This window comes from Solea senegalensis, linkage group LG15, assembly GCF_019176455.1.
Source record: "Solea senegalensis isolate Sse05_10M linkage group LG15, IFAPA_SoseM_1, whole genome shotgun sequence".
In the NCBI taxonomy this organism is placed as follows: domain Eukaryota; kingdom Metazoa; phylum Chordata; class Actinopteri; order Pleuronectiformes; family Soleidae; genus Solea; species Solea senegalensis.
The window spans coordinates 19,152,914-19,164,888 of record NC_058035.1 but is presented as its reverse complement, the minus strand read 5'-3'; the positions used below and the strand labels follow the sequence as shown (position 1 = coordinate 19,164,888).

General features: G+C 41.3%; 1 protein-coding gene across 1 annotated transcript; it reads left to right on the top strand.

The window, feature by feature from the left end:
• Positions 1 to 3,787: 3,787 nt before the first annotated feature.
• Positions 3,788 to 5,950, top strand: LOC122782112 (E3 ubiquitin-protein ligase MARCHF7-like). Its single transcript, XM_044046323.1, has 3 exons — positions 3,788 to 3,905; positions 4,599 to 4,677; positions 4,786 to 5,950. The coding sequence occupies exons 1-3, from the start codon at positions 3,788 to 3,790 to the stop codon at positions 5,948 to 5,950; spliced, it is 1,362 nt and encodes a 453-aa protein (XP_043902258.1).
• The last annotated feature ends 6,025 nt before the right edge of the window (positions 5,951 to 11,975 follow it).

The window sequence follows — 11,975 nt, the reverse complement described above, 5'->3', positions numbered from 1 at the left end:
AAATGAAAGCAGACGGGTTGATGGGCAACAAGTCAACCATAACTGAGCATCAGCACATCCACGTTGATATTAAAACATGGCAGATGATGACTATCATACACGTGTCTAGGACTGAGGCAGCTGTCAAACCTGACAGGACAGAGGTACATTTTCTGACCACGAGAGACGTGACAGAACTCTCCTACCGGCTGCATGATGAGCTGCATGATGGCCTCACCAAGACAGGTCTCTGAGTTAATTACTTTATACCTCTTTGGTGTCGTGACATGGCTGAAGGGTTTTTTTCTTTTTCTCGTGGCAGCCGCGGCAGCAGGTAGCTATGTGTCTGCAGCAGCAGCAGCATGACCAGTCAAATCTACATTAATTAAGAAAGCTGCAGCTGCCCTGCCAGCAGCAAAACAGCTGATGAGCAGAACTGATCATGGATCAGTGCTCAGGCCTCTTGGTGAGACAGGAATGGATCCCCAAGACTCTGGACCGAGCCATGACTTAATTCAGGTTACACGACCGATCATTCTGACAAGTGACATGGAAGAGAGTCAAGGGCTAGACCAAATATGCCCACTGCACTCTCAGATTAAAGAGTAACTCTGCAAAGTAGAGTAAAAGCTTTGCTGCACTGACCCCTGTAGGATGTTTGATGAATTCTGATGAGTATGTGACCAAATAGAAATCCAGCTGGAATTGAGTATTGTACTGTAGCATGGCACATCATCATTGCAGTATCACTTTTTTTCCCTGACAGAGAAGTATGAAAGCCATTTATTTCTTAGACATTTTTTTAATTTATTTGTCAAAATCCTCTTTACACCCCGATAGCCATCAATGCATACAGTTGCCTGAAAAAAAGTGTCTGTAGTCCAACAATTCTGTATAATATAGATGATCAATCCCTTAATTCAGATCTCAATGACTGCCTGGCTGGTGTACCACTCACCATCTACCTGGCTTCATTCAATTCAATTCAGTTTCATTTGTATAGCCCCAAATCACAACATATAGGTCATTATTTCAAGGTAGAAACCTTCACAATATTATACATGTAGATCAAAGAGAAACCCAACAATTCCATGCAATGAACAAGCCCTAGACATCACTGGAGAGAAAAAAATTCCCTTCTAACAGGAAGAAATCTCTAACAGAACCAGACTCAAGTCATGTGCCTCGACAGGTTGGGGTGAAAGGAAAAATCGGGGACAGAGGAGAGCTGAAAGGAAAGGAAAAGGGGAAGGTGAGGCAGAGACAGGAGAGACCAGGAGCAGATATGTAACAGTTGTATCAAGTTACATATTTAGACAGGACAGTTCTGAATTGGTTATGCATGTACCCTGCTCGCACTCTTATAGCACTGGAGTCTTCAAACAGAAGTTTGTTGCTGAAAGATCCTTGTTAGAATCCATTTTAAACAGTTATAAGGGTTTATCCATAATTGTTCAAGGTTCTGACAAATAAATGGTTTGTTAGTTCTATTGTAATCTATTGGAAATGATCACAACCATTAGTGACCAACTGCATCCTGTAATGGCAACCATTAAACCATGGCTCAAAGATGCAGTGGAAACCATTAGGTCCCAAACCCACAGGAAACATATGCAACCACTAACCACCACCTCTAATGTATCATAAACGTTTTTTAATGTTTTGCAATGTTTCTATAACTGTGGAAATTACACAGGTTTGTATCATGGTTCCTGTTTTTTTCTCTGGGTAAGTGAATTAAGAAGTTAATTACAGCCACACAGAATCACTTGGAACACAGTGAACCTTACAGAATGACATTTAACAGGAGCAGAGGTTACCCTTTTCATTTGATTTCAGAGAAGATCATGAAATAGGATTACAGTACAGTCATCAACACTAAAAATCTTTCTGAAACATACAAGTCAAATGGCGGTTAGCCAAGCATAGTGTGGCTCCAAATACCAGTTTGTCATCTCCATTCATATTATATATGGAAAAGGACATAACACAAAAGGCAAAGGAAAGAGGAGAAGAAGGCAGTAATGCAATATTACAGATTTGAACTACAATGACATTAGCAGGAGAGCAGCACTGGTGAGCTGGAGATGGAGTGGCACTGATGAAAGATCTACACTCAGGCCCCAAAAACCCACAAAACAAGCATTAGCTGAGCAGCCAAGGTGCAAACACAACTGGAGCACTCTAGCAGCTAAGGTCTTTATACTGTAGGTAAAAGGTGGTGATGAAACACAGGTGCGTGTAATAGGCCAGTGCCAAGCCACTTCTGCACACACAGAAACAAACTGTTAAAACCAGGAAACCATGACAGCAAAACACCATTTGGAACAAAATCGCAGAAAAAAAAAACATTTCAAACACTGTGAGAACACAAAAATGCTCAACGTCCCATGTTGGGCCCTAGCTGTGAATTACACTGGGGGCTTGGACACCAACTAATGTGAAGGCTCTATTGTATTTTCTGTGATTATTAGGGCTCTGAATCAACCATGTGAAAAATGAGCATGTACTGTTGACATAGGATTTATCGTTAGTTTTTTTTTCTTACAATCTTGAATAGATTTCTTAAATTCCTGACCATTAGCAACAAGGTTCTTTGCACTCCACTGAAGAATTTAAATAAAATAAATAAAACTAAAATAAACTAATGATCACTTTCGCCATACTCAATTGTATTTGGTAAAACAACTGGATTTCCTCTGATCATTTTTGGCAGGCTGTACAATAAGAGGTGAAATGCTATGGCCTGATGAACAAAATGTGCATTCACTGCCGACCGAAAATGCTGGTTCGTTGGTAGTGGTATCTATGGCAGTTGGAATCCACTTTGTTGCATTGTGGATTCTTCTTTGCAGGATCCTTTTGAAAGGTAGAAAATGCTCTGTAATATTTTAGTAATCACTGATGGCTTTGAACTCTGTTAACAATATGGTTGTCATGGTAACTTATGTACAGATCAAAGGCCGATAGGGATAGCATTGGGCAGACCCACTGGGGGTATAGGCGCATGTCATTTTTTTATTATCCTGTGAAAGTGACGTTTTCACAGGAAAAAATAAAATAAGATATAAACCCATCCAATAGTGGCATAATTCCTGGGGGCCTTGATGCTATACAACATCCACAGATTGCAAGGAATGCGCTTACCTGCAAAGGACAGATCGAATTAAAAAATAAATAAAAAACATAAAAGTATCAAAGGAACCAAGATTTAACCAGTAGCCAAGATCTATTACACCCCTCAGTGGAAATTATTCACCCCTCCCCGAAATTATTCACCTTTTGTACAAGAGTGGAGAGTGAAAGGAATTGAAAGAGTACCAAAAGGACTATCATGGAGGCTGGCTGGCGTAAGACACCGTCAACTGTGGTTAAGCAAAAAAGAGGATATGTGAATAGCATCAAGAAAGGACACCAACAAAGAAGCAAACCCATCCAACGTCACTGGCCCAGCCAAATTCAAGGGAGTGAAGACGGCAGAGAGAGCAGATTATTTGATCGCCCCTGGAACGATTCCTATCTGAGCAGTAGAAGGAAACAGTGTAATTCAGTAGAGAGGTTGGGAATGTGCCCAAGTCTGAACACCAGAGATGATGATGATTGTAGCAGTGGTAGAGGTGTAGTTGAAAAACAAAATGATTTGCAGAGCTATTGTCATTTACGCTCTTGGTCACCATCTTCATCATCTTACTCCCCAAAGCAATTGCACAGGACAGAGCAGGAGAAAAAGCACATGCCCAGACTGTCAGGTTTAGAAATAAGAACTGGGACTCCTAGAATGACTTCCACATGGTATCGGACTGATAGGATGGCTTCTACCTATGCACAGGGAGCTCAGCCTACAAAGACTCCCAGCTCTTCATCTTCCACCTATTCTGCTACAGAAAGGTCCCAGAATCAACACCCCTTGTCAACACACTCCCAATGTTGGCCTCCTCTGCTCTGCAACTTGAGCAGCAGAACCACATCCCATTTATTGAGGAGTTCATACGAGCTCTGTTCATCTCAAGAACAAACGAATATCCCTGAATCCTACTCATACAGATCTTCCTCTTACTCTACCCACATTCCATGGTACACCCCCCTCCTGGTCAACCAAGAGGCCACACTCCCTCCAAGATCAGTCCCTGAAGTTGTAGAGCCTAAAAGGACTCCTAGCTCTTCTTCTTCTTCTTCTTCTTCTTCTTCCTCTGCCTTTACAAAAGGTTCCCAGAATCAAAACCTCTCATCATCATTCTCCTCTCATCGTTCTTCTCCTCTCATTGGCAACTTGAGCAACAGAACCTCATCCCATTTAATGAGCAGCTCATACACCCTACATTCATTTGAAGAACAAACACTCATTCCTGAATCCACTTCAGATACATCTTCTCCGTACTCCCTCTCTAACCCATGGTATACCCACCCCCTGGTCAAACAAGAGGCCACACTCCCGTCAAGGTCAGCCTCTGGTTCCCAACGTCGACACTTATCATCATCATCATCATCATCACACTCCTCCCTTCATTCTTTTTCTCTCATTGACAACTTGAGAGGCACAACCACATCACATTCATTGAGCAGCTCATACACCCACCATTCACCTCAAGAACAAACAACTTTCCCTGAATCCTCCTCAGATACATCTTCCTCTTACTCCTCCCGCACCCCATGGTACACCACCACCCCGGTCAGACAAGAGGTGGCACGTCCTCCAAGGTCAGTCCCTGAAGCAGTAGAGTCAGTTGGCTATTGCTCTACAAGATGCTTACTGTTACAACTATTTTTAAAATACCTCAGCCAAGACTCTTTGTGTGGATCTTCCAGTATCTGCTCTCTTGACAATGACAGTCCAATAAACTCACCAAGTTCCTCAAAAGTAGGAGAGTCTGGGAATGGTGAAGAGGGGGCCTCAATGTTCAGTGTGGACCCTGATGCTAGATGGTCAGAGACATCCTTGGGTAGCCTAAAAAACCATAGAGCAGACCTCAACAATGGCTACTGTAGTGTGTCCAAAATGTCATTGTGGGGAGAGCCTAGTGTTCGCAATAGCAACAACAGCAGTGGAGGAGACAATGGCTGCTTCTGGCTTTCCTCCTCTTTCCAAGATCACTTGCCCCCATCTTGCCCCAAAAGACATACAAGCGATGGGAGTGCACGTTCAACTGCAGGCTTAGAGGAAGAATACAGCCACCCACAGCATCTCTTGACGCAATGGGACAATGTTGAAAATAAAGCACTGCAGAAGGATGAGGTGAATGGAAAAGAGAAAGGAGCAGATGCAGAGGAAGGAGCAGTTGGTTTAGATGTCCTTGCAGCTGGCCGTCCTTGGCAACTCCAAGATGAAACATTACATGGACATTCAGTCATTGAAAACAGTTCAGTACCTATGGGTCAACCAAGTGGTGTTGAAAATCAAGAAAAAGTTCATTCCAAAAGGGATCAAGAGAACTTGTACAAGATTAAGGAGAAACTGCTTCTGGAGGATTCCAGTGACGAAGAGGGTGACCTGTGCCGTATCTGCCACACAGGGGAGAAATCTGCTGCCAACTCTTTGATTCAACCATGCCGTTGTACAGGCAGTGTGCAGTATGTCCACAAGGAATGCATCAAGAGGTGGATTATGTCCAAAATAACCTCAAGAGCAAACCTCAAGGCCATCACAACATGTGAACTCTGCAAGGAGAAGCTGTGCTTAGACGTAGACAGCTTTGACATTCCGGAGTTACACAGGACACATGTCCAGTCTGAGAGTGATGATGATGAGGGTGATGAGCTCATCAGCCGCGGCCTCCATTTGCTGGTGCTGCTGCGTCTCTTTGAAGAGAGGTACTCCAATTCCCTGGGAACTGTTGATGCAATCAGCTTGGAGAGCATCCATCATAATCTCTTGGACCTCCTTATAACTCTTACTGAGGGAAGTGATGGGGAAGACAACAGCATGTCAAATGAGTTTTCTGACCTGGATGATGATCTTGAAGAGGACTGGTAGTTATGTGAATGAGGGGAATAAAATTAGGGGCAGGTTTAAATTGTACCTTGACTGTTTTTAGGTTTTCCATTCTATTCGGTTTTGATGGCCCAGAGCATTTCTTGCTTACGCATTACGACAGACTTTACAGGAATAGTAAGGGCTTAGGGAGAAGAAAAACACTTTCTTTCTTAATTTCACATAGCTGTAATGTAGGAAATGAAATACATATATACATGTTGAATAAATGTAAATGTTAATTTAAATAAAACCCTCTAAAAAGAAAGGGTAATACGTAACATGGGCCATGTTTTAACAGAAGCTCATACCTTCAACAACTGCAAAGGCTGCAAATCCTTCACCACACTGTCCTGCTTCCAGGCAGTGATAATGCTGGGTGATACCAGGACTCACAGGCCCACAGTATCAAGAAATATAATGTGCAGTGTTGCGGGACATGAAAACCAAAATTACCACAATTCACAAATGCCTATTTACAGTAACTGTAAATGTTTTATCAAACGATTCAATATCATATTGAGAATTGTGGCATCCCCACCTTTGACATCTTTGCACGAGTGAGAGATGCGAAGTGCACGGAGCACAAAGCCTTTAGTGTTTAAAACATTCCCTCATCACTATATTTCTATATCATGTGTATTTCAAGTGTTCCAATGGTAAACTAGAGCAGAAAAGTAGGAGGACGGTGACATAAGGGGGCTGGTAGGGACATTATTTACCGTTACCTCTCACATACACATGTGAAATCAGAATATTTCACATACTACACTGAATACACACACACATGCACATGGAATGCATTTGCATACACAATTGACAACCTCACACTAACAACTATGTGGGAATATAGACTATATGCCCACATACACAAATGAAACACTTTCACACATGCACTTACACACACAATTCTTACATAAATTAGAGAATTACATTTCCAATGTATTTTATGAGAAAGTTTTTATTATATGATTCTGCATATTGTATGAGGAGGTGTTTAACTATCAGGTAAAGACCATTATGATGCATTAAATTAGGGTAAAAATGTATAAATGATGGTTTCTTTTACACATAAAGATACAATAAGTCTTTTTTTTCATTTTCAAAAATGATTAAGTAGCTATATGGAGAAAAAACATGGATGATTCCATCCCCTAGTTTAGGTGAGGAGGCTCTCCATGCTGCAGTTCAACCCCTTTAACCCCCCAAATTAAATGTGACATGAACTGCAAAATGATGTTTTCTTAATATGTGTAAATGAAATATGAGGATCCCATATCCGCTCTCAATCCTCAAGTCCTTTGCAGAGGGGAAATATTTTGCAAACTCTGCCGACAGTGCACGCAGTTAATCTTGCATGAAAGCTGGTGTGCAGACCCCCTCTCTCTCCCATGTACTCAGTATGTGTGGAACATGTCACAGACGCCTCTTCCTGCTTTTTTGTCAAATAGTCCAGTTTGCTTCAAAAGCAGCAATTTCATCTGCGGCTCTAAATACTGTTAATGTGTTACTATGAAATAACATATTTAGCTCATTGCAATGTAGAAATATGTCACAGGAGTAAAGACAGTTTTGCCCTCCGGTCATCATCATCGTTAAAGCTATTGGCTAGTGTGGAGAAGCCAGATAAGCCACCAGTCATTGCTGTAGCTCCTTCTCTACCCACAGCAACATGGTTGTTCCAGCTATGTTTAGCGTGACTGTTACACATATTCATCACAGGCCTTAAATGTTTCCTCTCCAGTGATTTTTGTTGGCAGAGATAAAGCACACGTCCTCTTGTAAGTCATCTTGACAGTTGTATTTCAAATAATCTAATAAAATTGCCTCATTCACCACATCTGTGGACTCATGTGCCTTTTAACATCATCTGCCATTACGACTTTGTTCCATACTGGCATTACCCAATTTGTGCCGCAAACCCAATTTGTCCTGCAACAAATGAGAAACTTCCTGTCATCGCTAATGTAAATGTGTATTTTATTTTACAGAATCATCTAATACAATGAAAGATACTATGAAAACATGGATTGTATTTTATAAATATAATGAATGCAAGCTATATTTATTGCCATCGAGTTACCGAAAACCCGATTCGTTCTGTGCAAGTGTGACTACCTCCTGTTACCGCTAATGCTAATTGTGGAATGACTACTAACTCCTCAATTAGATTTTTTAGATCATGATTTGATTCAATTCTCGGTCTTCTTTTCTCTCGTTTAGCAGAGATGGGTCTGCCATTTTTAGACTTGTTTAGTTAAGTTTAGGATCATTGGTTTTATGTCATGATCATTTTTGAATTCCCATTCCCATTGTCCACAAGCTGTCATGACTAATATAATGTCCATTTGTTTGCAATGTACCACACTAGTGCCTTATCGTCACACTTAAATAATTTATTAACAATATGAATGTAACAATTACCAGTCAATTGGAAACCAACTGTAAAAAGAAGAGACGTCATAGAGAGTCATGTAGCTCTGTTGTGAATGCCAACAAATCTACACTGCTCAGACCTCCAATAACATTGTCATACATGGAAGGCGACAACTTTGTAGTAAGATGTGACCTGCTTGGCATTTCATAACATGGTTCCAGTACGCTAATTAAATGCTTATATCCAGGGTTTCCCACCACTGTATAAGGTTGAATGTCTAATGCTACGAACGCCTATAGAGCTAGTTATTGCTTTAGTTTAATTTTGAGGAAGTTTCGCTTCAAATGAGGACGGAAGAGTTGCTGTAGTAGTTATGTTCTACGTCCTGTGTGCATAACAGCTTACAAACGGGGACTGCAAAATATTTCCACACTGATTTTAGAGAAGCAGGACGGGTGTTTGAGTTTGGTCAGTGTGCCGCCCAAAACAGCAGTTGTTGTGGATACTATTAGGTTAGCCAGAGGAGGCAACGTGTATTCGTGCTACTATGGCTGCAACCACAACACTGTATTTTTTCCCCTCTGGCACTCGTGCAGGACATCAGACTTTGTGTCTAAATCATCGATTCCACCTTAGCTTTCCAAGGTTGCGGCGTAATTTCAGTCAATATTCGATTTACAATCGAGATCGTGTATAAGAAGTAGTAAAAAGTCAAAGTCAGTGGCTCTTATTTTGAAAGCCAGGCTGAAAGACTGTCTGAATGACTATTGTGTATGACGAAAAAGATTGTCTGGTCAGCTGTTAACTGGTTCATGTAACAATAAACCCCCAAATATGACGCATTTAATACAGTGACGGCCAAAGTTGCTGATTTTAGCACTTGCCTCTGAAGGTCTTACTCAGATCTATTGCCCTCAAACAATCCACTGGCTTGTTCTTCAGAGAAGGGAGTTTTGTCTCGGTAACTTTGATGGCTTTACAGCCTCGTTTGTTAGCTTTTCCCCACACGCCAGGTTCGCAGTGTTTACATCCCCAGCAGCGATAAAACCATATTGTGTGCAGCTGTCGTGATACTTTCGATTGAATGTTGCCTTCTTCTTATTAGTCTCTTCATTATCTTCACTGTCTGTGGGCCTTTTTCAGCAGCGTTATGTTCCCTCCACTCTTTGCTACGTCACCATTCAACACGCCTGCGTGCACCTTTGACCTTTGAACACCAGGAAAAAGTTTTTAAGTTCTAAATGAGTTAGAATCATTAGAATATAAATACTATTTATATTTAAAGAAAAACAGCTCGGTTCGACCTAACCCATGGCCCCATACTGGTCCACAGCCAAAGAGTTTGATGATCGGATGACCAGTTGTCAAGAAAACTTGAAACACAGACCCTTTTACAGAATAAACCTGAGGGTAAAAGCCTCATTTGGACAGTAAATGTGCCTAAATGAGGCTCTAGAGATGATTCTGGTTTACGTCAACTAGGGTTAGGTTGCAGGAGGTGATGCCATGACTCATGAATCCATTAGTCTAGAGCAATCTAAGCTACCCCGGAAAAATACAAACATAATTCACATTTACTGGTACATCACACACACGTACACACTGATAAACCTTGTACACAAGCTTACACACACACACACACACACACACACACTCACTCATTCTCTATTCCAGTAGCCTGCTGTCTGGAACTTATCGATGACTGGTCAATACATTCTGATCGATTGGCCTCATCACCATGGCAACCACCATTTAGCCCACTATCTGTGGCTATTCATTATAAAAGCCATTAAGCCCCTCCCCACACCTATGCCTGTGTGAGTGTATGTGAGTTATTGCTCCCATTAGTAAAGAAAGAGGCTTCTGCTCTGTGTAAACTATGCTTACAGAATCACAACAGTGGATTCAGCAGCAGCTACTGTCCGTTTTACACCTCTGTTACAAATCTTATTATTCATACTGTCAAATGCCAAATACGATTATGATTTCCGGGTCTTACTCTACTCTTACACTAACAGTGACACTGTAAAAGATTGAAGGCCCTGCATACTCGGCGTAACTGTGGGTTAGACACTATCACAAATGTAACAGCAACCACAATGTCCTAATTGAGCTGAATATTCTGCTGATCACCTGCAATTAGTGGTTGCTAGTGGAGCAGGTTCATAAGAAATACACACTGATGCACATTTTAAAGCGCAGACTGTAGTTCGTATTGCTGAAATTTCTTCACCTCATGTTGCCAGCCCTGGCCCAAAGACTCTGGTATAGGTTTTGTAAGTCAAAAATGGCCAAGAAATGGCAGTTTTTAAAATTGGGGATCCAAGAGTGAGAGAGGCAGTTAATATTGTGGTCTATGGAGAAGCTGGACTGATTCTTGTGTCCGACGTCGCTCTCATGACGACACTCTGACCAATCAGTGGCCGGCAGTCGGTCGCCGCCAAATATAGTATCAGCTGAACTCGCTTGGAACCTCGCCAGAGCAGGTACCGAAAAAAGTATCAGATATAATCGCGACATACAAAATGTCGTAGATATCACAACATTTTAATATATATCGCTATATTTCTAAACGAGATATAACACGGGACAATATCACTTGTATTGATAATGCACAGGCTCCAAGTTTGCACCTATTTCTCCTCTCCCTGCATCCCTACGCACACACACACCGGGGTGTCGCACCCATGGGGGATGTGGGTGTTTTAACATCCACACTTTTCCCGGTGAGAGGGTTCAACACCCACCCTTTTTCTGCAGTTTTTCCTCAGTTTTGCACAAACGCCTCACGACAGTCACTTCGTTTCTGCACTCGCTGCGGCTGCCTCCTCTCCCCCTCCCTCTCCAGTCATTGCCTCAAACATGACAACGGCTTTGAGTGTGACCGGCTGATGATTGGCTCTTCTGCCTTAAGTCCCGCCTCTTTTGGTGTGTAAGATTTATCGTTTATTCAGCTCGTGCTGAGGAGGCGGGAACTAGCTGGTTCATAGTTCACACACTATCGAGTTTTGACTTATTTTCCATTACTGTCAGTCACTTTTGGACATATGGAAGCCCGAAGTTGTCAATATTGATAATGAAATATAAGACGTTATTTAATTATCATATAAACAAGCTGTGTTAAATATCTATGTGAAATAAATGAGAAAATTGTTCAAACCCAATTAAGCATTCATTTTCACAGATACAATTTTTATTTTATTAGTCATGTTTGTTTTCCAGTCCATTTTTATTTCTGTTAAAATTGTAACAGTATTGTATTTTTTATTAATTACTGTATGTTATTGTCATACAGGAAAGAGATTTGTCTTATTTAAGCAGCATTTTTATTTCAGTGACCTCTGACATTTGGCATGTGGCTTAAACTTATAATGGACTGTTTGTTTATTTTGTAAAAGGGTTTGCCTCTGGAAAACATTTGATCTTATATGCTATAATGCTTTGGGGGAAACCCCAATTACGTCACAGAAAAAATATCGAGATATGACTTTTAGTCCATATCGCCCAGCCCTACTCTCACTAATGAAAAAGCAAAACAAAAATGTGCCATTACAGACCTGCCTACCAGTGAACACCCTGTCCATGATCTCCCAGCATGTGATTGGAGTTTTCACAACAAATTCAGAAGTTAGTGAGCAAATCAATCAATAC